We start from the raw sequence: 26362 nt of genomic DNA, 5'->3' as shown, positions 1-26362 counted from the left end.
CAAAATAAATCTCTTCTCTCTTACCTTAACTTTCCTGGCTGTTTTGTCAGTGATGGACAGCTGGCCAATATTCTCATCAGGGAGTCCTTGCCCAGCTCACAGAGAGTACAAGCACTGGTTGCATGAAGGACAGGAACACACACTCCTTTAACCCTCAGAACAATTCCAAGATGTCAACACCCACACTCCCATTTTACAGACTAGAAAAGCTGAGGTACAAACAGGCTGTTTAATCCGAACAAGGTTGCAGACGGTTTTTGTTTGTTTGGTTGGTTGGTTGGTTTTGTTTGATTACTTGTTTGTTGTTTTAGGAACCAGACCTGAGGAGCTTGATTCTAGAGCAACTGTTCTTTAGAACTGAACCCTTTTCCCCTTTTCACAGGCAAGGCTCAGGCAAGGGACCTAGAGCTTGGTAATTTCTGAGCCGTGGCAGCAAGGGAGCCTGGTATACCGAGGCCTCAAAGGCTAGCTTTTTCTGCCTCTTCTTCTGTTCCTGTAAATAACCTCAGATACACTGGGCGTGGGCAACGCAGGAGCACTTTGGGAACTTGGGCTCTAGATTGCCCTTGAGGTCAACTCAGAGCTGCCCCCACCTGACCCCAGGAGTCAGCCCGCCTCTCTCTGCCCCGCCCCCAGGCTCTCCTCTCCCCTAGCGACCTGCTTTTGATTCTCACCTCCTTCTCTTTCGCTCTCCCTTCCAGAGGCAGCTCCGCTAACACTCTTTAGCAGGTGTTAATGAGCGCCAGTTCATGTCTGTGTCCTTCTTTTCAGGGGCGGTGCCGCTGTCGCTCTAAAGGTAACGTGTCCCCGAGGCTAGCACACACTACAAGGCTGAGACCTTCAGAGGTGGGGAGGCTGTGGGAACGAGGCTCTGATTGAGGGGACTGGCGGTGTGCTTGCTGTCTGTGGGGGCTTCCGTTTTTGTCTAAGAGAAGCTCAGAGCATTCCTGGGTTAGAATTCAATGTTCTCTACCCGCTGGAGTAACCTTGCACCTATGACCATGACCTAGGTGGGTGAGGTTCACACACGGAACCGTAGGCTCCAGTCTGCCACTCCCTGGACAGTCAGTCCTACCAGAAAGTCCTGACAGAAAGCCCAGAATGTGGCAGATACCGGAGGGGAAAAGAAAGGTACCCGACAGGGAAGTACCTCCTCCATCCCATCTGAGTCCACCCTGCACCGTGCAGATTCCAGCTGCCCACCTACAGTATAAACCTTGAAAACTCTTTCCTTCAATTTTTTCCCACCCCACCCTTCTTGAAAGAGTAAGAGGGCGTGGAAAGGGTTCTGGGTTCAAATCATAGCTTTGCTACGTTAGTAATATTACTGCTGCGGCTAGTAACTGGATGTCCTCAAGACAGAGAGAAAGGAAGGAGCAGCCTCTCCCATTTCCACCGAAAAGTCTGTGGTGTCCCCAGCAGGCACCCAGGAGTCTCCTAGAACACTCTCTCGGAGACCCCCAGGAACCGCGCGGCAGAGAAGCCCGGGGCCTCCGCCCGTGCAGCGCCGCGCCCTGCGCGATTCCCTGAGTGTGCGCGCCCCCTGCCGATGGCCCGATGCGGTGCAGCTCCGGGCCGCCTATAAAGGCAGCGTGGCGCGCAGCCCCAGAGCGAGAACCAGAGCCTAGCGGCACCGGGTGACAACGCTGAGCGGCTTAAGATCTCCAAGAGCGGTTTGCCATGGCTGGCCCGCAGCAGCAGCCCCCTTACCTGCACCTGGCCGAGCTGACAGCATCCCAGTTCCTGGAAATCTGGAAGCACTTTGATGCAGACGGTCAGTAAATCTCCCAACTTCTGGATCTGTTGACCCCCGGGGACCTGAGGTTAGCAAAGGGGTCACGGGCATGACTCAATGTGGGCAGGTATGCTTTGCCCTCCCTCAAGGGGTTTCTTCTGGTGGCAGAGCCTACTGGGGTCTTGAGTTTGGGAAACGCCCAGCTGCCCTGGTGACCAACTGTCAGTAAGTTTTCCCAATGCAGGGTGCCCAGGGCCCACATTCTGAGCAAGTCGGAGCTTTCCCAGAGAGGAGGCCTGGGGGTGGGGAGGCTCCCCAGGATTCCCCTGCCTCCTTCCCCACCTTTCACTTCAAGCTAATGCTCTGCCTCCAGCCCTGTAGCCACAGGTCTCCAATCCCCACTCATGTTGCCCCTTTTGCTCCTTACCCCCATCATCAGTATAGGAGATGGAGATAGCTGGGTATCCTGAAGGGAAACTCGGGGGTCTCCTCTGAATCTGGGGGCCCGGTTGGCCAGAAGCAGGAGTAGAGAATGCGTTTGGGGGCTCTTAACAAGCCAGGAATTTACCCTTCTTCCAACTCCACCAGTATGTGGGTGTGGTAGGGAGGCCCCTGCTTCTAGCCCCCAACCTGCTGCCTGATAGTAGAGACTCGGGTACCCTGAGTGACTGTCTGTGGGTGGGGGTGATTTTCTTAAACACCCCTGTGACCAACACTTTGCCCTACAGTGGTCTTCACAATGACCAACCCAAAAAGTAAGGTCGGAGTGAATGGCTTCGGAGGTGACTCCCACACCTGAGATTCCAAGTATCCGCAGTACTCGAGTATACAAAGAGCACACATACCAACACCCCAACCCCTCATCTCTCCCCTGCCCCCACTCCCAGCTTCTGATATTACTGTAGACTTTTCCATCATTCAAAAAAAAAAAAAAAAGAGGGAAAAAAAGCCATTTCAATTACTCTCCAATGCCCTGGCTAAGCTGAGAACCCAGAACGAACTAGCATCTCAGACCTGTTGGTAGGGTGGCAGCTCGGGCCGTTTATCATGAGACTGAGAGGGAGGGGGGTGGGAAAGAGTCTTATCAGTTGGTAACTCCCTGATTTCTCTCCTTCCTGTCTGAATCCCCTTGGCAGAGTCTGAAGGCAGGTGCCCAGAGAGCCTCTCTGCTCCCAGTGCTGTGGGAAGGAAAGGGTTAATGTCTGAGGGTGCCAATAAGTGAGGCTCCGTTTCCCTGGAGGCTACTGAGAAAGCTGGGGACTGGGTGCCTAGGTATCTGAGGATAGGACATAATCTGCCTGAGCATTCCTGAAGGCGGTGGCTCAGTTGCTCAATCTGAAAAATGGGACCGAGGAGGGACTGTATCTCATTTCCCTGCTCCTGCTGCCCAGGACGGAAAGGGCTTCAAGAGCATCATTGCAGCCCGCCGGCTTTGCTTCACGCGGGACATGCTTTGGCCCGTGTATCTGCGCCGGAGACTTGAATGAGTCAAGGAAAGTTACCAAGCTGTGAAGGTTATGCCACCGGGCTCCCGCTAGATGAGTCAGCTATAAACAGCCGACTTTTCCCTGGGGACAAGCAGTAGCCCTCTCAATCATCGTGAAAACCTTGTGTTAAGGTCTGTTTTGAGACACCACACTTAAAAAACAAAACAAACAAACAAACAAAAAAAAAAACGGTTTCCCCCTTTTGAATCCCACTCTGGGATGCTTCTGGGCAGATGCCCCTTGTGTAGACAAGGAAGCTGACACAGGGCTTGGTGATGCTGGCTTCCAGCTGGGGCTTAGGTCTCCATTCGAGGGGATGCCTCCTGGCGTAGGGAGAGGGCACTTTTGTAGAGTGTACACTGGCCCACAAAAGATCCTCAGCCCAGCTTTGGAGGTGGTGGGTGATTCTTTTAATCCCAGAAAGAGATCCTTGGATGCACCCACACACCTCCTGGAGAAAGTCCCAGGTGGGACCAGAAACAAAAGCAATGTGACTTGCCAAGTCCCCGTGTGGACAAAACTGGAATTCCACTGAGGAACCTAAAAGTTTGGGGCTGCCTTTCTCTGTGCCCCTGTGGTTGACCCTCTCCTTGGCCTCTTGACGGTCCCAGGGCTGCGGCACCTAACATCTCATCCTCTGAGCTGCCATGGCCCTGTTTGGGCCTTTCTCTTACCTGCGCTGGCTTTTGTTTGAGACTTAAGGATCCATTACAAGAGGTTTGCTACTCAGTACCTTAAAGACCCCTGGGACACTCGCCACAGCTCACAGGGTCCCTGGAGTGAGCTCACTGGAGCCCAGTTAATGAGAGGCACCAGGGAGAGAAGCCACCTCCCTACTATTCCAGACTCTTGTAAACAAAGGAGACACTTTAGAAAAGACCTTGATCCAGCGAGAGAAGAACTGGAGGCTGGGGCTGGGGGTGGTGACCCTTACTCAGCCCATTCCAGTCAGAAAGAAGGGGCACTACCTAGTTCCTTCATCCAAGAAAGAGTGTTTTCAAAGATGTCACTGGCAGTGGTGAGGAAAGGCAGGCATTTGGGGAGTGGGGTGCTGCAGGAAATGGCCAGAGAATTTTTCTAGTTTCCCCTTACAAGCCTGGCTCTCCCTCACTGACCAAGGGTAGGCACTGGGAGTCTCTCTACTGCAGTGGCGGGCATCAGTGAGGTGGCAGCCAAGTCATCCTATGTCTTTGCAGGCTCTGGGGCTTTCCTACATGTCACCTCCACACTCTGAGAGACACAGTATCTGAAATATTCACTCTGCTGCTTCCTGGTCACTTTGTCAACAATTTTTTTAACTCTGTAAGATCCAAGTGGCTATGAAGCACAGGTAGCACAGGCCTATTCCCAGGTGCTCAGGATGAAGACTGCAGGTTCAAGGAGTTCCTGGAATATAGAATGAGTTTCAGGACAGCCTGGGCAACGTGGTGAGACCCTCAAAATCAAAAGTAAAAAGAGATGGGATGAGGCTCAGAGACGCACTGTTTATCTGAATGTTTATCTAGCATGCACCAGGCTCTAGGTTTGACCATCAGCAACTCAGTAAGAAAGGGGAGGGGGGGAAGAGGAGAGACAGAGAGCAAGAGAGAAGGAGAGAGGGAGGGGAGGGAGAGGGGAGAAGGAGGGAGAAACAGAGAGAGGGGGAGAGAAGGAGAGGGGAAGGGAGAGAGAGAGAGAGAGAGAGAGAGAGAGAGAGAGAGAGAGAGAGAGAGAGAGAGAGAGAGAGATAACCAAGTGACTGAGGGCTGGATGCCCCAGACAGAGTGCACATATCCTCTCTGTATAGTTCTGACAGATGCTACCAGGTTCCTAGTCCACAGGTAACCTGTGAGGAGCCACGTTGTGGCTCAGTAGAGAAATAGAGGGGTTCTGCCAATCTTCTAGAAGCAATCAGAATGCAGAAGAGTAAGAAGAGTATGCTGCCAGGAGCAAGTCGACATCCATGGACCAAGAGAGGTTCCACTTGGTCCAAGCCTTTATCCTATATAATATGTAGAATATATTTTGTATCCTATATATAATAGAGGATCTATGTGACCTATATAGTATAGTTGAATGTAGAAAGGAATACAAACAAAAAGCCCATTAAAGGAGTTATTTGAAACTAAACACCCAAAAGTGGATTATATTCAGCTCTCTCGCATCAAAGGGAGACGGAGTCTGTGCAAACACAGGAAAGGGTTCCCAAAAGTGTTACTTTTAAGACTATAGCAAAACTCAAAGGTAAGCTGATTTTACTATGTAAGAAGGAAATAACCTTATGGACATTTTCTATCCCCAAAGAATGTGTACCTAGCTACAGGTACGGAGACCTACTTAGCGTCTTCTGGGCTTTATCCACTTTAGTCATGATGAGCTAACATCTCAAAGCCTTTCCTAATGACTGAGTCTTGTTCCTTCTCCGTGTGGGACTCAGAGGTCCCCTACACTGAGGACTGTGGAAGTTAGTAATAAAAGGGACCATACATACAATACTGACAAGGGCTCTTTACCCTAAACCCAGTGGTTCTAACAGAAGTGTCCTGCAAAACCACGTATCACTGAAGACCAGAACCAGATGCCCAGGCAGGCCCTCCTAGAGCCCCCCACACTGCCCGCTCTGTTTCTAGTGAAGTGCGTGCGTTTGCGCGCGCGCGCACGCGCACGCACACACACACACACACACACACACACGGCAATGCGGGAAGACTTGTGAAAATAAGGCCACTAAATGCACAGTGGACATGAAGTTTTGACACATTGACTCCGATGTCTACAGTTCAACAGAACTACTATTCTTAAGCTCATCATAGACTCATAGAAAACACGGGAAGGGGCTGTGGAGATGACTTCGTGATACAGTGCTGGCTTTGCAAGCACTGAGTTTGCCCCTCAGAAACTACATTTAAAAAAATCAGATTACAAGATTACACTTGTAACCCCAAGGTGGAGCTAGAGAGGTAGGACCACCCTGGAACTCACTGGCCAGCTTCTGGCCAGCCAGAGACCAGCCAGAGACCCTATCTAAAATAAAACCCACAAAATAAAACAAACAACAAAAAGATGGGTGACGCTTGAGGAATGACACTCAAGGTTGACCTCTGACCTCAGCACACACACATACACACACAGACACATACACACACATACACACACATATATACACACACATGCACACACACACACACACATTGGGTCTCAGTTCATTACAGTCAGTGGGGTCTAGGTCTGGGGACCAAGGTGTTATACGCGTGAAGAAGGCTTTTCTTCTGATTCGGTAGTGAAACCCTGTAGACATTTCGGCAGGGCTTGGCATCAGCATTAAAGGCTTGTTGGGAAAGCCTCCTGCCTCACTTGGGGCAGCTCCTGTGGACTGCCTAGTCCCCGGGACGTTTCACCATCAGGCTAATTGTTTCACAAATGGTCCCCTTTGGTGTGGAGTGTAGACAGTATATCAGCTCTGAGCCACGTATCCTCTGGGTAGCCATCCCCTTGCCTCTCGGACTGTGATTGCACCAGCCAGGAGTAGGGAAGCTGGGTGTGTGAACAGCTGGGACTCCCCCGAGAGGTAACCAAGGAGCAGGGCTGAGGTGAAGTGTTTATATTGACAAGCTCCTTCAGCCGGCCTTGCCCAGGCAGCCACCAACCCAGATGCCCTATGCCCCTCCCTTGTTTCATCTTGCTTATTCCCACTTCAGGCCTAGGTGGTTTTACTAGCTCAAGCCCTTGGGGAGGTTGCTGGGGCTCAGGAGACCCCTCAGGGAAATCTTCCTCAATTCCCACAGAGCCAGAATTAATAGAGCAGGCAGTAGACTCTTCAAGAACGGGGCCTCGGCGGTGCTTGGCCGGCTGGCATCCCCCCCCTGGTGGATTGCATCAGCAGCCCTCCTGTGCCCAGCTGCCCCATCTGGAGCCTCAGGCTCTAGCCTTCTCCCCTCCTGGTTGGCTCTCTGCAGTCTTACCTCTTGCTCAATCTGCCCCTTCCTTCTGGCCTCCGCATGCCTGGGACTCAGCCCAGCGTCAGGCTGCCAGCAGTCCACAGGTTCAGGGGACCCATCCTAGCTCCTGAGCCCCATTCCAAAGTAGCCCAGCCCGAGAGCAGATTAAAATGGGAGTGTCCAAACATTGTCCCATGAGCTGCAGATCTGGGGCATCCCCCCACCCCGCCCCAGAGCCACTAGGAGAGGTGTGGGGAGCATACATGTATATGTGATGGATAATGAAACCCACGCAAGTACAGCTATGGACAGACCTTGTCCCTGGGATGAACAGAAGGACACTGCGGCCTCTGTTAGCGGTGTGATGGAAACCCCCAACACCAAGTCCTCTCCTCCAAGGTGGGATTGATAGCACCTGTCTGTCGGTGGGGCAGAAACCTAGAGAGCAAGGCAGAAAGGAGAAGGCCTACTGGAAATGGCCAGTGCCTGCTATTCAAACTAACCAACAAGTCTCCTGGGCACACTTAACCACATGCGATCAGAGAGCATCTGAGGCCTGGTTAAACAGCTCACCCAGAGGTGCAGAAAGCAGAGGGAGGGGCCTATGATTCTGCTCCTTCTGGGGATGGGGCTTAGGAATTCAAGCTAATTATCTCACATCCACTCTGTAGCACTCTACAAATCCGGCTTCGGCTTGGAGCCTACATTTCTAACCAGTTCCCAGGTTGCCACCAGTTCACACACCATGCAGGAACAGCCAGCTCTTCCGCGGTACTCTAGAGTTACCAAGCTAAACTTCACTGTAACAAGATCCCCAGGTAACGGCTCTACACCTCCATGTCTGAAATGTACTACCAGCTGTGGGAGCTCGAAAGGCTCCCGCACCACATCAATTAAGTCAGAAAATACCTGGTGCAGAGCCCAGGCAATGGCGTCATTGTCAAAGCTCCCCCAGTTGAGAACCAGCACCCTAAAGAGAGTGGTGGTTGTCAGAAACCTTTAGGGCTGAGGAGGTGGGAAATGAAAAACCGATGCCTTCCATTTATAGATGTTGCAGCTTCCAGGATGTTTCCAAAACGTCACTTTGTGTGGCTCTCCTGATGGATCTGTAAAGCAGAGAGGATTTGAGCAGTTTAGCCCACTTGAGAGAGAAACTGAGGCCCAGCGGAACTGACTTGTTCTAGAGCAAGGGACAGTCCCTCCTTCTCCTTGGGTACCTTTTGCCTGCTCACCTCAGAAAATCTGTACATACAAACCTCAGGGGGGAACAAATAAACCTTTTTGGGATACAGCACTGTTCAGTCAAGAGTTTCCAATCCTCTGTGGTCAGATTAATAATAACGAAATGTTATCTGTCCTTAGCTTTGAGGTACACGGTGCTGAAATACGGAAACAAAAGTAGGATCAGGAAGGATGCAAGGTCCCTGGCTTCCTCTCAGCCCCTCTCCCTTGTGTTCATGGTTGGAAGGAGGCTAGTAATGATGGTTACTATGGTAACCACATCTTTATCAATGCCCATCCACATGAGATTTGCTTCCCCATCCCCCACCCCCCGAACTGTAACAAGGTCACAGAAAAAGCAAGCCTCTTGCCCAGGGTTTAAATCTTCCTAGAAAGATGTTGGCCAACTGCTTCTGTACCCCAGCCTTCCAGGAAAGGGCCTACTAAATGATGGTTGGGGGTGGCCTTAGAGGGAAGGTCTGTGCCCCCAGTGGTGGAAATCCTTCTTCTGGACCCCCTGTGTATCTGCCCCCCACTTCTCACTCTCCACTGTCAATGGCTCGTCTGGCTTTTTCAAGGCTAGTCACATCCCCGTGGATCATTCTGTGCTTTATGGGAACAGGGCCATGTCTGCAGCTTGGAGCTGTAGTTCAATCTGAAACATGAAGGCCTGCTGCATGTAGCTCAATTTTCTCCTTTTGTTCAGGCACACTGCACGTGTGGGAACCCTCTTGCTGCTCTCTGTATCCAGGAAAGGGGCTTCTTGGTGCCAAGTCACCATCTCTGCTCCTGGCCCCTCTCCCTGCCTCCAAGTTTACTCTTCCTTCTCTCCCTCTTCTGATTGCCTGGGACTTCTCAGAGAGTTCTTTCTTACCCATCCTGCCCTAAGGTCCTTGGGAAAATCACCTCTATTCGATCACATCATCAGTTAGTAGTCCAAAACCCAAGTGTTCCTAACATGGAGCAGAGGCAAGAACACGGTGGTGATGAGAGCTGACACGTTTCATTTTCTCTTGCTGTCTTTGTTGCTGATTTTGTTTGTTCCATAATAGGGCCTCGCTACACAGACTCAACTAGGCAGCTCAGGCTTAAATTGGCAAAGTTACTGGTCCTTCTCATCCAGGGAGCAACTCCTGATCCTCCTGCCTCAGCCTCCCAAGTACTGCTGTGGGCCAGCACCCGGCCTAAGTTCACGGTTCTTCAGCTGCCTCTCTCAAGCAGTTACAGAAGGAAGCTCTATCGTTATTCTCATTTTATAGCTGAAGAAACTGAGGTTCAGAGAGGCGATGTTCACAGTCTGGGTGTCACAGGAGGAGAAACTGGTGTTGATCCCTATATGGGAAGGGCCAGCCCCCCTATGCAGCAGGTAGAGGGGCTGGAGAAATGACAGAGCATCACAGGCTGTGTGAGCCGGGCCCAGGTGAGGGCTTTTGGTAAGGAATGCTATGCAGAGCTGAGTGAAAGCTGTTTTACCTCATGTGGCTGCCTCTTATTCCTGTTCCCATCAGCCACCTTCTAACACTCCCAGGAAACACACGCTCATCCACGTACCTGACCTGGGCCCCGGCCCCGGTCCCTGTGGCCTCTTTCTATATCATGAACTCTCATAGTACCATTCATGCTCATAGTACCAGCTCTAAGTCCCCCATTCCAACCACCCTAGCCTCAGGCTTCTGGAAGCTGCAGATGGTCTCGGAGCTGAGCTCAGCTTCCTACCACGCTGTCTAACCTGTAAAGCCTCCCAGGAGAAGAAAAAGTGTAGAGACTAAGGCTTTGTGCTCTTAGTCACTGGGAAACTTCACCTAAGCAATGGGACAACTGTCAGGTCACAGCGGGAGAGTAAAGTCACTAGGCACCAACTCGGTGGCTAACCACCAAAACCTCTGTTTCTTTGCTTGGAAAGTTCCAGTTCACCCCACCTCACCCCAGCTGGCCAACAAGCCCCATCCTCTTGTGAATTTCCAACTCTCCCGAAGCACTTTGTAGAATATCCTAGAAGAAAAGACAACTGCCTCATCCCAGAGGAACCCAGTAATCACCTTTTCCTTGCGGACAAAAATAAATGCATAATTCATCTCGCGCAGTTCTCTCGGCACGATATTTATTGAAGCATTTTCTCCAGGAAGCATGGCCTCCAAGGTTATTCATTTGGGAGTCAAGACCTCAGGGGCACTAGGAAGAGAGGCCAGAGAGATCCTCCCACCCCCATGCTCCGCACAGAGGCCAAGGCAAATGCTTCTATGTTGTTCTTCTGTTAAGTCTGCAATTCCATATGTCCTTGAAGAACATGACCACTTTTTTAATGATTCAAGTTGGACCTCCTCTACAAGGACCTTGCTCTCCTGCTGTTGATCAGATATGGAATTTGACTTCAGTGATTGGCTAATGCTGCCACGCAGGGAAACCACCTGGGAGTCGTAAAAAGAAGTAGTAAAAACAATCTTAGTTCACACCCCAAGCTAGTAGTATCAGAGTGTCTAATGGTAAGAGCCAGACATCCATATTTTTTAATGATCCTCAAGGGATTCCAATGTGCAGTAAATCCTGGAGCTGCTGCCTTAGCCCTGTCTGAGTTCCCTCCTAGAAGAGCTAGCACAGACCAGTGACCTTGGCCATACCCTTAGCTCTGCACTGGTGTCTGGGTCATTCAGGCTCCACTTGTAAGAACCTAGATGACCCCTCCCTACTTACGTGATCTTCAGACAAATCGGGCTTTGACATTCAGAGCTGCTTCTGGTCATTGCATTTTTTTCCCTCAGGTCCTTCCTCATCTTGCGCTTAGACGCCGATAACTGGGCTCAAACAACACTGATATTGGTGACGCACCCAAAATAGGCCGTGTGGTTCGCATACAAAACTCCTACTTAGGGAGCCAGCTGGGGAGCTGGCTGCAGAGGCAGAGGACCTGAGTGTGATCCCCGGCAGACAGAGCAAAACCAGATGTGGCTGTGCTCATCTGTAGCATTAGAGCTTGGAGGGAGAGACAAGCCGATCCCTAAAGTCACTATGGCCAGCTGATCCAGCCAAGATAATCAGATCCAGGCTCAGAGAGAGTCCTTGCCTCAAAAAAAAAAAAACAAAAAACAAAAACAAACAAAAAAAAAACAAATAAGTTGGAACATGATAGAGGGAGACATACAACCCTGACATCTGTCTTCATATGTGCACACATGGGTGCACACAACCCCCACACATACATAAGTATATGTGTGCTCCTCCCCGCTTCCGAAAAATCTCGGGCAAGCCACATGGCTATAATCTTACCACTTGGAAGGCAGAAGCAGTGATTTGAGACCAGGCTGGGCTGCAAGGTGAGACACTGTCTCAAACAGCAACAAGCAAAACTATTTAATTATAATAACCCAGTCTGCAGATGAAATGGGTTAAATCATTTTCTTCCATGGTTCCCTTCTGCATTTCTTTCTCAGGATTGTCATAGCAAAGTACCACAGATTGGGTAACCTCACATAACAGAAAGCCTTTCCAGTTCTTGAGCCTAGACATTTGAAATCAAGGTTTGGGGGGTGGGGGGCTTTGGGGGAGAGAATCTGTTACATGCTTCAGCTTCTAGAGGCAGCAGTAACCTCACAATAGTCTTTAGCTTGGAAATACGTCACTCGACTCTCTACCTCTGTCTTCCCGCTGCCTGGACCCCATCATAACAAGTGACAACTATAAAGATCTTACTCCAAATAATGTCACACTCTAAGGCTCCAGGTGGGTGCTGGAAAAACTCTAAATACCTTCTCAACCCCAGAAACCCAATTCTTCCCCAGTCCCAGGCCTGCCTCCTGCTGACAAGTCCTGATGCAGACGACACTTCCTGAGGAACCTCCAGCGCTCAGTGCTTGCTCATGAACAGCAGCTGTCTCTGCCAGCTGGCCAGATGTGCGTCCCTCCAGTGCACTGTAGCTGCTGGCTGAAAAGTCCAAGGACACTCATTGTCAATCTTGCACGTGTGCCTGCCAGTGCCCTGATGACAAGGACCCATTCTTAACACGGCCAGCCTAGACACCTGTTTGCAGACTAGAAGGACAACGTTTCCCAGGGTGTCGGCATCTTCCTCCTCCCCTTAGTCTTACTATTTAGCGCGAAGGTTAATTCTTTTCCGTTTGTTTTCATCTGTCTTTACAGGAAATGGGTACATTGAAGGCAAGGAGCTGGAGAACTTCTTCCAGGAGCTGGAGAAGGCAAGGAAAGGTTCTGGCATGGTAAGGCTCCACTTCACCCCTGTGCCTGGGGTTTTCCACTGTCTGACCTATCCAACTATGAGAATGGCCTGTCTTATGATGCACCCAGTCAGCAGACCTGGGGTCTCTTTGGTCTTAACACTTAAGAGTCTTTCATTTGTAAGGATATAAAGAAAAGCTGGGTTTTCCCTCTAAGAATACCTCATCTCAATCTCCTTGGGTGTCTTAGAGAGATAACCATCAAGAAAGCCAAGAGTTGATAAATCCCCCAAACTGCACAGGTATGTGTTTATGTATGCAGGTATATATCTTTTCCAGGGGACAAAGTCTGGAATCCCGAAGGTTTATAACTCAAGATGGGGTTCTTAGAGGACCTCAAACACCTACAACCTAATGACAATGTCTTAGCCTCAGCACTGTGGACATCGGAGGCTGAATAATTTTTGTCATGAGGGTTGTCTTTACATTGTAGTGTGTTTGGCCAAACCCTTGTACCCACCCATGAGAGTCAAGTCACAGCAATAAATGTGTCCTAAGTTGGATGTGATGTTGCAAAGCATTAATCCCAGCACTTGGGAGTGAGAGGCAGGCAGATCTCTGTGAGTCTGGGGCCACCATAGTCTACATTGTGAGTTCCAGGACAGCCAGATATACATAGTGAGACCCCCGTCTTAAAAAAAAATTGTTTTAGACATTACTAAATGTCCCCTGGAAGAGAATGAGGAGCAGAAGCCAGTATCCTAGACCAACAAAGGCTGGCTCTCCTGTAAGGACCTGGAGAACAGCTGATGTCCTAGACATTATCAAATGTTCCCTGGTGGAGAACGAGGAGCGGAATCCAGTATTCTAGACCAACAAAGGCTAGCTCCTCTGTAAGGACCTGGAGAAAAGTCGAGGGCTTCTCAGAAGCCTCCTCTGAGCCCTGACCATACTGTGTGCCCTTGGGATGGAGGAGTCGTGAACTCTGACCTGTACACAGTGACTCCAGTTCATGACCCAGCCCCTATAATAGGAATGTTATTTCCTCCAGTACCAACCTGGCCCTGCTGAGTTTGCTAAAACCTCCTGGGAGAGTCATGTGAAATAGCAAAAGCTAAAGTGACTGGGACTGGTTTGCTGTGTCCGTGTCTAGTCTGGAATACACAGATCCCACTCCTTCCTACGGGTCTCATTGTCTCTTGTCTCTTTCTTCCCAACTGCTGTCTTGTCCACTACTTACTAGTAAATCTGGGCTCTCTTAAGAGAATTCGCTACATGTGAGCTCCAGGCTCAATGCTCAGCAAAGCATCCCAGCGAGAAACATGTTTGCCAAAGCCACAGGCTTAAGAGAGCTGGGGGCGATGCCGGGGTGCATTTGTCAACAGTTCTGGCATTATGCCTCATTGCTGGGATGATGTGAGCATGGGTTGCAGGAACCACAGCTTCAGAACTGACTGTGGGATCCAGGACTCTGCAGAGGAATGTGGTGAGTCGAGACCCTTTTCTTAGTCATCCTCCTCCTCGGCTGGTGTAAGGGTGACTGCTGAGTCTGTCCATGGCAATCCCAGATGCTCTCATCCAGGACTGGTTCCCAGAGCATCTGCCATGTGGTAGGAAAAAACTGACTTTGGGAGCTGGAGGGAGGCTTTCAACTTCTGCCCACATTTACCTGGGTGACCTTGAGGGCAGCCGCCGCATCTTGGATGCAGGGATGACTTGCCCACTGGGAACCATGGTAATCCTCTCGTAGGCTGCCCACATTTATGCTAAGCATTTGCCATCAAACCTTGCATATTTGTAAATATAAATAAATACTGACCAACAGATATTGGTAAGTTGAGACCAGGTTCCAAAGGCGACACAAAAGGAATCCAGAAACGCTCTCAGAATTTGTAGAATTTCTCTTAGGCCAATTCGACGGAGCCTGAAACCCCGGTGGAAGTCCCCGGGTAACTGGAGTAGAAGCGCATATATACATGGGGTGGGAGCTGCAACACTGACGAAGGATAAGAATGAGCTCCTTGGTGCAAATGACAGCTCAGCCGCACCCCAAACCAGGGAAGGGTTCCAACATTAGGAGACCACCGTGTTTACATTGAGGGGCAATGGGCTAAAGGAACTCTTAGTAAGTAATCTATTTTTCTATGCTCGGAATAGTGGAGTGGAGGATTTCAATTTTCCCTCAGCTGTGTGATGTCCTCATGTTCCTTCTGGCAAGAATTCAGATAGGAATGCTGCAGAACCACGAGCTTGTCTTTGAAGAGGAAAATGAGCGGTTCGTTTAGTATTGGTGGAGTGGCTGGAACCTACTGTGGAATAATGGGTTGAGCTGGGTTATGCTAAAAGCTGTAACTTGCGTCCGAGTAGTGGAAATCAGTCCAAACGCCTTATGGAGCTGTGGCTCAACCCGTCTCAAGGGTCAAAAGGTGCAGTCAATCACATGATACAGAACATGCCCATGTGTCCTGCCTCCCTTTGATAGTCCTGTGAGTGAGATCTAAGGTAGAGACTGACCCTCTGAGCTCTGGCATCTCCAGTTCCTGAGTCATGTGTCCAGGACACGAAATGACTCCCAGCTCTGCTTCACCGAGCGCCTCACCGCTAGGTAACAGGGCAGCAAGATCAACCTCCTCTCTCTGTCCGCAGATGTCAAAGAGCGACAACTTTGGAGAGAAGATGAAGGAGTTCATGCAGAAGTACGACAAGAACTCAGATGGAAAAATCGAGATGGCAGAGGTGAGAGTCACGGGACTGGCTGAGGGCCGAAGTCCCTGTGCCTCCCCTATGCTCAGGCACAGCCTGAGACATCCTCACCCGAGCAGTTGAGCCAACCAAGCAGAACAAACGGGGCTTTCTCTGTGTGTCACCCGAGGAAAGAGGGAGCAACAGAAGTTGCAAATGTGTGATAAGCCAAGCTTAAGACAGCGGGAAGACTGATTAGCAGAAGTAGATACCTAAAAATCAAACTTAACATGTATTTTATGTAGATAATTTACATGCATAACATATTCCATGTAATTTCTAATGCTTGCATGCACACACATGCACACACATGCACACACATTTATAGCCAGACTTACACATAAATAGGTATGTCAGCAATCACCACTGGTTTATGACCCGTGTCCAGAGGTCAGTATGACGGTGGTAGCACATGAATTAGAGCCTAGCTCTTCCAGGATAGATTGGTTCTTATGCTACCGTAGACCAGGTGCTCTACAAACCAAGTTTGAGACAGAGATTCTGGGGTTGTGGTGTGTGGCAGAGACTAGAAAGGAAGAGAGGATGGTTCGCGAAGGGCAGAGAGAGAGGTAAGCGGGGATACCACCTCTGCCTTGGCCTACCTCAGCTAGAACTCTCTAGAGTGTACCATAGATTGTGTTTCACCTGGAGGCCCAAGTCAGTACATCACTGGATACAGGCTGCGCCATCCAAAGACTGAGGGAACCATAGATCTTCCTTAGCGGGGAAGGGGCAGCTGGGGGACAGGAGGATGGGGCAGGGTCACGACACAGGGAGCAGGGGCAGGAACGGGAACTAGACAGGGAACAGGACAACTCGAGTATAGCTGAAGGCAGTTCACCTGCAGGGAAGTTGTGTCTAGCAGGCAGTTTCCCTTTAGGCCACTGAGGAACAACACTGTATCCCAATTTAAAAGGCTAAACATGCTATACATGCCCATGTTGTAAACCTCGGGGTCAGAAGACGTTTTCTTTAATAGAAATAACCTATAAGGAATGTCTCGGGGTTGGTGGGTGTGGAGTCTCGGCCACTAACTCTTCCTAACTCTTCAATGCTGCCTGTGACTGTAACAGGAAAGCAGCCCAAAGACAATGGGTGGGGCCGTGTGTCTCTCGAACTTTACAAACAAGGCTCGGGTCACCTATGGCACTTGGCCGTGGTTTACTCTTCCTCACCTAAATGCTACTAACAAATAAGGCCGTGGTCAGGGTTGGCTCTGGTTCTGCCTCTCTTGGCTCTGTCCCCTGCTCCAAAAGACCATTGTCTTACCCACTCTTGTGGCCAGATGGCTGGACATTCCAGAAATCACATCCACAGACAACAATGTCCGTTTGCAGACTGTGTCCCCGCTTTAAGTACGAGGAAACCTTTCCCACAGCCCACAACAGCCCTCCTCTCATGTCATTGGCCAGACTGGGTCACGTGCCTATTCCAAAGCCAATCAGGATTCTCTCATTTAGTTAAACGTGTTAGGATTTGCCTTAGCCCTGGGATGCTGGGAGAGAAGCAAGGGGCAGGGGAAGGGGAGGATGGAGAGCAGTTACATAGGCTGCCAGCTGGGTTGGGTACAAGGAGGGTATCTGCAGTTTTTAAGAACGGAATTGTTAAAGTGTTAATTTGCAGTCAATACAACAACATCCCTTTGGGATGTTAAATTCTTCCAGTTTAGACTTTGGATTGTGCCGTTACCGTCACAACCGAGATACCTGTAAAGGCCCCCTTTCCTGGAGTAAGGCAGGCCATCCCAGGCATCCATCCACCTACCTGCATCAGTTTGCACTTCTTAAAGATGTTAAACACTCGGGGAGGGTCATCCCCTAAGTGTTCCTTTTAGTCTGGGTGGCCACAGTTTAAAGGAGTGCTCTTTTTGTCTATCAAGCTGCCCCTTACCATAAAGACTGGGGTAACCTGGGCTCTCTTCTTAGAACCACTCTACCCCTTAGAAGAGCTGTCAGCTTCTGTTATCGAGGAAGGAAATGATATAGAGCAAAATGTGACTTCCATAGCGCCTGTCGGCAGCCATTTCCCATCCATCCTGTGGGAAAGCCTGCTCCGTTCCCTGATGTCCGTGTCCTGTCTCCCACACCCCCCTCCCCTGCCCCATATTGATATGGTTTTCTGTTTTTCCCAGCTGGCTCAGATCCTGCCGACTGAAGAGAATTTCCTCTTGTGCTTCAGGCAGCATGTGGGCTCCAGCGCCGAGTTTATGGAGGTGAGCCTTCTCTCCTCTATGGGGACCTACCTTCCTCTTGGGTACAGGGAAGGTCTGCCCTCACCCTGCAGAGAATCCTTGGAGATGCTAACCATAGGGCCCTACTACTTGAGGTGTGGTCTGCGCACTGACAGTAGCAGCAGCAGCCATGTCACCTGGGTCCTTGTAGACACCCTGCCTCACTGAATCAGAACTCATGCCTCAGTGAGATCCCCAGGTTGGAAAGAACCACTTCTTAGCCTGGCAGAGTCCTTCCTTTCGGTGCAGCTCATCCAAACATCAGATATGTGCTTAATTTTATGGTGCTTTAGAAGATTTTTCTCAAGTTTTTCTGCGATGGCAAGACTCTATAAGCCAGTAACTAACGTTCTGAATTCTATCCTCAGCTCTTTTGCCTGTCTTGGTACATCCTGAGCGTGTGTCCCGAGGCATTGTTTGCAAGGGTCCATTTTTTTTTTTTTTTGTCTATAGAAAATGGATAAGGGTGGGGCGCTTGTCCACCATGTGCAAGGCCCTGGGCTCTGTCCCTAACACAAAAGGAAAAGCAGGCAGGGGGAGGAGGGAAGGATGGGAAAACAGGGAGGAAATAGGAAAGGAAGATAGGACTGTGTCTACCCATTCCTTTCTTTATAGAGATGCGGAGATTGGTTCCCATTCCATCTCTGGTCTGGGAGTGGGGATGCAGGTAGCTTTGAAGAATCAGAGATGCTTAAAAAGAAGCAAATTCTCTCTCTCTCTTTCCCTCCCTCTCCCTCTCCGTGTGTGTGTGTGTGTGTGTGTGTGAACGTGTGTGTTACTCTCTGTAGTTTCTCTCCATGTGGTTGACATGATGCTATACTCTTGCATGCCTTTGCTCTTCTAAACCCGGGAATATCTGCAGAGCCAGCACAGACACACACACAGACACACACAGACACACACACCTCCTGGAATCCCCATCCCAGAACCACCCCTTCCTGGGGTTAGCCATTCTTTCCATTCTTGGCATCTCCAAACATGAAATGGTCCCTCAGAAGCCCTGCAGGGCTTGTGTCCCCCCCGTAGACTGCATCCCGCACAGCACACCACTTAACATCTAATTTTAGGAACACCTCAGGACTTTCCTTGAGATTCTACAAAGCCCGGGTCTCTTTAACTCCTTTCTGCAAATGAGAATCAGGTCAGCTTGGTGGAAGGAAAAGGAACTTGAGAGCTTAGAGCCCCTGCTTGCATAGAGCAGAGGTGGGCTTGGAGAGGCGGGAGTAAACCTGCTGCAGGGTTGTGGTTAGGACAGCGTCTGGACACTTTGCCCTGCAGAGGACTGGGTGACAGCTACCCAAGCTGAATGGATTTGCTTGTGTTTCATAACTTGAAAAAAAAAAAAACAAGTCTAAATGTCCTAGTATGCAGTGAAAACCACATCTTTTTTTTTTCTGATAGAAAAGAAAGACCCTAATTCAGTGGTTCTCAACCTTGCTAATGCTGCTACCCTTTAACACAGTTCCCTGTGCTGTGGTGACCCCCAACCATATTTTATTGCTACTGTATAACTGTGATTTTGCTACTGTTTTGAATTCTAATGTAAATATCTAATTTATGCAGGATATGTGACATGCAACCCCCAAAGGGATTGCAACCCACAGGCTGAGAACCGCTGCCCTAAATTGTTTCTAAGTTCTAACACTTGTCAACGTGATATGCACCCTTAGAGAGATGGAAGCGTGCTGGAGGGAAAATTTAAGGAAGAGATTTGACCTTTTACCCCCCCTCAAGAAACCCAGTGTGGATAGTATTTGTGTGTAGATTTGGAGCCAGGAATAATGGGCAGAAAAGTCAAAAGAACAAAATTTGAAAGAAACCTAAAAAAAAATTATGAATTACAAAAATAGACCAAAGACTTGGGGAACAAGGTTCCCTGGGACTCTTTGCCATGGGATCCAGGCAGTACCTTCCCTGCCCTCTCTCCTCATCACCTATCTGATGCTTTCAGAGCCTTTGTCTATGGGACCCGTGTTCTCAGAATATGGTAAGCTACCTGTTGCTATGTAACAAATTATTCCCCACGCATAACACCGTCACGCAACAGAGACCTGTTATCTAACAGTGTCTGTAGTTCAGTCAGCTTCCTCAGGTGGCCCTGGTCTAGAATGTCTTGTGAACTCAGTCAGGATACCAGCCGAGCTGGAAGCCGGAAGATTGCCCATCTTCATGGTGTCACCCTGCTGAGACTGTCTAGCTGGGCCCAGGTCCTAATACCTTCACCAAAGAAGAAACTCAGGCCGGAGTGGGGACACTAGAGGCCTAGGTCACATGCTACCCTGGAGATGGCGGTCGATATTCCTTAAACCATATGCACTGAGAGTGGAAGACGGGAGATCTCAGACAGGGCGAAGGGAGGAGGGGATAAGGGAGGTCGAGGGGTGGTGTCTGGGGGACAGTCTAAAACAGACAACGGCATTGCTGAGTCTGCTTCACCACTGAGCACATCTGTTGAAGACATCATGGTGGAGGGATGGAGGAGCTCCTGCTCCTTCCAGAGTTCTCCTCATACCCCTGCCTCATCCCTCACTCCTCGTCCCTAAAAAGAAAACCTCAAACCCAAAGCAAACCTTTAGCTCCATTAGGTCCTTGTTACGTCCCTGAACAAAGCTGCCTGCTTAGCACTTAGAGAAGGTCAACCCTAGTTTACAGCTTGATCCGAAAGAGGACCCAGGGGCCAGCGGAATGGCTGCACGGCTAAGGGTGATTGCTGCCAAGTCTGATGACCTGAGTTCAAGCTCCAGAGCCCACACGTTGAAAGGAGAAGACACCTTCTACAAGTTGTCCCCTGGCCTCCGCAGGCACGCAATGATGTGCACACCATACTTCCCCCAACGAACAAAACAAGCAGCAAATTCAAAAGAGGGCCTGAGCCTATCTCAGATTTAAGTAAGAGATCTCATCCGGGCCGTTTCCCCACTTTTCTGTGTAGTCTCCTGTCCTCTGGTAGAGTGAGGACCCTTAACATCCTTAGACACGAAGTCCCAATTCGTCCCATTACAGAGAACGGGAAGGTGGCAGGGTTTGACGCGTTGTGAATAGGTTGGCGTTCCCGTTGCAGGCTTGGCGGAAGTATGACACAGACAGAAGTGGCTACATCGAAGCCAATGAGCTCAAGGTAAGATTGGTGGCCTTAGCGATGGCGTAGAGGACACGGCGAATAAGGCTGAGGCCAGAGTCTTGGTGCATCTCGAGAACCAGGGAGGAAGGGGCTGTTGGCTGAGGAACATGGGTTTGTAGTCCTTAGGGGTACTCCATCCTGGCACAGATGTTGAGCTTCAAAAGGACCTGTGCCTGCAGTGGGGAGCTACAGGACCAAACATTTAGCCAAACCACCCTCTTCTGCATCCTGGGCTCTAATACAGGTACCCTTGAGGAAATTCCAGGAGACTGGCTATCTAACTTAAACATCCACCCCAATTCCTCTGGGAAATCAGTGATCCTTGGGCGCAGCTGGGTCCTGTGTACTGGGTTCTGATGAGGGAATCAAAGCCAGTCTCTTATCACCTATTCTGTGGGCAAGGTTGTATGTGCCAGGAGCCAGCCAGAGGCCTTTACGGTCATACCACAAGTGATAAGGGATTTGAGAAGAGAAATGTAAAAAGCTATGTTGGTAGAGCTCAAAGATTAGCTTTGTCTAAATGAATACATAAGTGAACGGGTGAGGGGCTGAGTGAGCAAGTCGGGCTCTGAAGAGGCCTTTGGTGTTCCAGGGGTTCCTGTCTGACCTCCTGAAGAAGGCCAACCGGCCCTATGATGAACCAAAGCTCCAGGAGTACACCCAGACTATAGTAAGTGTTAGCATCGCCCCTTCCGGTGTGGGCGATGGGCTCCCAGCCCCAGGGTCCTTCCTCTGCTGATGGGTCAGGCCTATGTGCGATGACTCACGGCGGCAGGCGCAAGTTCATAGCTGCATGCATCCTTGCTGGTCCTCATTGAGTTGATCCCCAAAGCACAGTGATACTGGGGTGGGGGGGGGTCTCTGTTTCCATGGGAACTGATAGAGCTCCAGGAGAGGATGAACCTTGAGAGGTGGGCCTTTAGTGATGGCTGTTGTATCTCAGCACCCCCAGAAGGGGAGAGATAGCTGGTACTTAATCCTCACTGTCTCCCCCAGTGACTGACTTGGGCCTCGCTGATCTCTAGATTCACGTGACCCCAGTGGAAAAGATGGCAGGGGAGGCCCTTATGTGAGAAGGTCAAGCAGATAACCCCGTCACCTCTTTCTGTTCCCAACAGCTGCGGATGTTTGACTTGAATGGAGATGGCAAACTGGGCCTCTCCGAGATGTCCAGGTAAGTGTTGTCCACCCTGGTGTCACTTTGGACAGGCCTGTGCTGCTGTTCCTATCTGAGTCCAAAACAAAACCAGCTAGAACTGGAAATCTTGATACCACACTTTGTCCATTTCTTTTATTATTTTTAACATCCCAACTAACTCCTGGTTATAAAGTGCTCTGTGATCGTGTCCATGGCTACAGATATTGCCTCTCTACCCTGCTCCCCTGTCTGAGTGGCTGCTGCCCATGGCATGTCCTCTAATCTCTGCTCTAATGTTGTCTTTCCAGACTTTTGCCGGTACAAGAAAACTTCCTGCTGAAATTTCAGGTACCAATGTTTCTGTTTTCTTTTGGCTTCTCCATCTTCTCATCTCTCTGGCCTCCTTTGCTCCAACAACACATACGCATGCACATCCACGCACACACACATGCACACACACATATGTGTACACTTATGTGTGCACACACACATACAGACAGAGTCATGCAGACTTATATGATTTCTCACACATTAACCTCACTCCCTCACACTTACATTTTGGGGATTCGTCTCTCTAATTCTTTGGTCTTTCCAGGGTATGAAGCTGACCTCAGAAGAGTTCAATGCCATCTTCACATTTTACGACAAGGTGAGAGGGAAGAGTATGGGGTGGGAAAGCAGAAGATTGTGGTGGCAATGGCCAGAACTGCTTGGCCCCTAGGAAGAGACCCGCTTTCCAGAGGGGTCTCCTGGGCCTGTGGATTTTTTCTTCTGTTACTTGGGAAGGCAAATGGCACTCTTTGATTCCTGACCTACGGGAGTCCACAGATCTGATTTCTTACTAACGTAATCGAAAACAGATGTGTTGGTTTTTTAACAGTTGACGGAGGAAGGCGGTGCTCAGAGTCAGGGCGTGGTCATGATACGGCAGTAGAGCCGTTATTTGTTTGGTTGCTTTGGTTTTTCCATCTTTTTTTTTTTTTAATTGATTTGGTTTCAGTTTTGACACAGAGTCTTGCTGTGCAGGCTGAGATGCCTTTAAATTCTTCATCCTCCTATCTCAGCCTGTCGAGTGCTAGAATGGCAGGCTTGGGGTGTTTGTGCCACCATACATAGCTCAGCCAGTTGTTTTCTGGGACTTTGGGGATGAGAATTACCTCCTCGTCCCACCCCAATCTTACCTGGCCCCTGCACGTGTGGCTGTGGTGGTCTCCTTCATAACAACAGGGTTGGAGACTGACTTAACAATGAATTCAGTTAACTCTAAGCTTCTGGGACTCCATTTATATCACAGTGCAAATGAGAAACACCACCAGAAGAGGAGCCTAGGAGTTTGTACTGAACGATGGGCTGGTGTTGACAGAAAGTGCATTGTTCTCTCCTTGTAGGATCTGAACACTTCTCTTTGCACGGAGAAATGGGAAGATTAGGCACACACACAGAGACGCACACACAGATACACCGTCATACACACAGAGACGCACACACAGATACACCGTCATACACACAGACGCACACACAGACACACAGTCACACAGAGACGCGCACACACACACACACGCACACACACACAGTCACATACACAGACGCACACACAGACACACAGTCACACAGAGACGCGCACACACACACACACACACACACACACAGTCACATACACAGGCGCACCCACAGGCCAGGTGGGGAAAAGAGCTGTGTGATCAGGTGACTGGGGCTGGAGTTCAGAGTAGGGCGCTGACAACTCTCTGCTGCCACCCTCAGGATGGAAGCGGCTACATCGATGAGAATGAGCTGGACGCCCTCCTGAAGGATCTGTACGAGAAGAACAAGAAGGTGAGGAAATGAGCCCAGGGCTGGGAGAGGCTGAGAATGAATTCTCTCATCTCTGATCTGAGGTGACAAGGCAGTGGCAGTTTGTAGGCTGGGCTGTCTTTGTAACCATCAACATGAAAGGGGAAGTATATTTTTAAGGTATCTGCCAATGTTTACCACAAAACAAAAAAGAATAAGGAAGGGAACCTGGGGGGTGCAGCTTGGTGGTACAGTATTTGTCTAGCATTAGAAAAGTCCTGGCTTTGAATCCCAACAGAATACAAAGCAGTAGTAACACTTAAGAGGAGGAAAAGAGTGGAGGAAAGGGGGAAGGAGAGGAGGAGCCAGAGATGAGAAGAAGAAAAGATAGCCATTCTGCCATTGCTAGAGTGACCTTGCTGTATGCCAGACCCGCGAGCCATTTGTATCCTAGGCAGTTATTATGATGCCATGATGCCTGTTTAACATAAGGACTCGGGTGTTGGTGGTCCTGTTTACTTTAAAAAATAAAAAACCTGGCCTCCGGTCTGTATGCACCACGGCATGTGTTTATGGTCTCTTTGCCTCAGTGGTCCCCAAAGAGCATGGGCAGCCTGTGAACAGGAGAGCTGGTGAGCTTTGTTGCCAGAGGAGACAGAAGATAAACAAATCTTCCTTAATTAAAATGAAGGCAGCTTAGGGACATAGATAGGTCCAGGAGGCCTGGAGACAGGGCCAGGAGCCTTTCTTGACCTCATCTCCATTACCTAGAGACCCACGTTTGCCCTGAGTAAATGGAGTTCTAGGGAAGTGGAGGGGTAGAGTTTACTCCTACAGAGACCATAACTGTCACCGTGTTTGTGAGTGTGTGCATGGCAGTGGCAGGGACAGGGAACTCCTGTGTGTGAGGCCACGCACCAGGTCTGCTCTCACCTCTTTCTCCCTCCTAGGAGATGAACATCCAGCAACTCACCACCTACAGGAAGAGCGTCATGTCCTTGGCTGAGGCAGGGAAACTCTACAGAAAGGATCTGGAGATTGTGCTCTGCAGTGAGCCCCCCATGTAAAGGGGTGAAGGGACAGGGGCTGCTTCTGCACCTCCCCTAAACCCTGCCCCTGTCTGACACGCCTTCCCAGACCTAGTGAGCAAGACCGACCCTCCCCACCCCTGCAACCTGCGCACACCACCTTGTGGAGCGGGAAAGGAAAGCGGGTGGCTGATAGCGTTCCTTCGAGCTGCCCCAGCCCAACCCTGGCCAGATGGACAGTTCTGCTTGCCATGGATCACCAGTCACGTGGGTGGTGGGTGGGGGCACGGGTGGAGCTCCCCTAGTCTCTGCGCTGTGATGCATGAGCTCCTTCGCTGTATGATTTAGGCTTCTGAGTCCAACAGAATGGACTCTGTCCTCTTGCTGCCCCTGACCTTTGCCCCAGGCCACCACCAACCCCGAATTTCCAGGTTCTGCCCACCAGCTTGCTAATGATGTAGTTGTCCTCTCAGAGTTCCTGTGGTGGAGGGCGATTGCCCTCTTGTGTTCTTGACTTGCGTGTTCCTTTCATCTTGGGGATTCCTGTCTTCTTGTTTACCAAAGAAGAGTTTACAGAGAATAAAGTGGAAATGTTCTGCCGTGGACTCTCACCCACTTCTTGTCATGGGCAACATTTCTCTGTGACGCCACGGGGTGGGAAGGGCACCGAGGCTACCTGATTGGGGTTAGGGCCCCCTAAGACTCCCTAAGGCTGTGGTGGCACATGCTTGGAGGATCAGGAGATCAAAGGCATCCTTGGCTACACAGTGAGTTTGAAGCTAACCTCAGAGACAGAAATAAGGCTGTGGTGGAGGTAGCTCGGGTAGCCAAGCACGCGCTTCGCTTCGCAAGCGCAGGGACCTGCATCTGACCCCAGACCCCATGTCAAAATGGCAGGCGCTCGCAACCCCAGCATGAGGGAGACAGAAACAGGAAGAGATCCCTGTGTGGTTCTGGCCAGCCATCCTAGATCAATCAGAAACCTTGCCTGTAAGGAAGTGGGTGGCATTTCTGAGGCTGACACCTGAGGTTGTCCTCCAGCTCCATGGACACACACACACACACCTGCACGGACATGAACACACACAACAACATGTTGTTTTTTTTTAAAAAGACCTCACAGCACTCTGGCTCTCATTTACTATCCTATTGCTCTGATAAACACCACGACTAAAACCAACTTGGGGAGGAAAGGGCTTGTTTGGGTTAAATGTTACAGTCAATAGTTGAGAGAAGGCATGATAGGAACGCAAAGCAGGAACCTAGAGGCAGGAACTGATACAGCCCAGGAGCTCCTGTCCAGGGGTGACACTGCCCGCAATGGTCTGGGTCTTCCCACATCAATCGTTAGACAAGGAAATGCTGCAGGATTGCCCCAGGCCAATCTGATGGAGGAGGCAGTTCCTCAATGGACAGACTCCCTGGGTGACTCTAGTACGTTTGTCATCGCCTGCCTGTCCCTACACCAAGTGGAGCCGAGTCATTGTTTGTTTCTTGTTTGCTGTGCTTCTGTAGCTCAGATCACGTGTGTAGCAGTGTCTAGTTCATGGATGGCTTGCCTAACTCCAGGCCACTATGCTCATGTCCACTTAACCCTGGAAGAGCGATGCTGTGATTCTAGTCCACAGTCAGGGCAGCTGAAGATGAGAACCGAGCCTTACATCTCATGGCCAGTAGGGAAGAGAGCCAGGTATGACTCCACTCCACAACCGACCCACGTTCTATGCCACTGTCCCCCTTTGTAGTAGAGAGACTGTGATAATGCAGCAAAGCTTTTACTTTT

General features: G+C 50.1%; 1 protein-coding gene across 1 annotated transcript; it reads left to right on the top strand.

Annotated features, from left to right (window-relative positions):
- The first annotated feature begins 1583 nt into the window (after positions 1-1583).
- On the top strand, positions 1584-25190 carry Calb2 (calbindin 2). The gene is made up of 11 exons (XM_057753877.1): positions 1584-1774; positions 12495-12571; positions 15176-15265; positions 17403-17483; positions 20563-20619; positions 21215-21292; positions 21741-21796; positions 22069-22108; positions 22356-22409; positions 23522-23593; positions 24502-25190. The coding sequence occupies exons 1-11, from the start codon at positions 1681-1683 to the stop codon at positions 24616-24618; spliced, it is 816 nt and encodes a 271-aa protein (XP_057609860.1). The 5' UTR covers positions 1584-1680; the 3' UTR covers positions 24619-25190.
- The last annotated feature ends 1172 nt before the right edge of the window (positions 25191-26362 follow it).

This window comes from Chionomys nivalis, chromosome 21 (genome assembly GCF_950005125.1).
Source record: "Chionomys nivalis chromosome 21, mChiNiv1.1, whole genome shotgun sequence".
Lineage (NCBI taxonomy): Eukaryota > Metazoa > Chordata > Mammalia > Rodentia > Cricetidae > Chionomys > Chionomys nivalis.
This window is presented reverse-complemented; position numbering and strand designations above follow the sequence as displayed.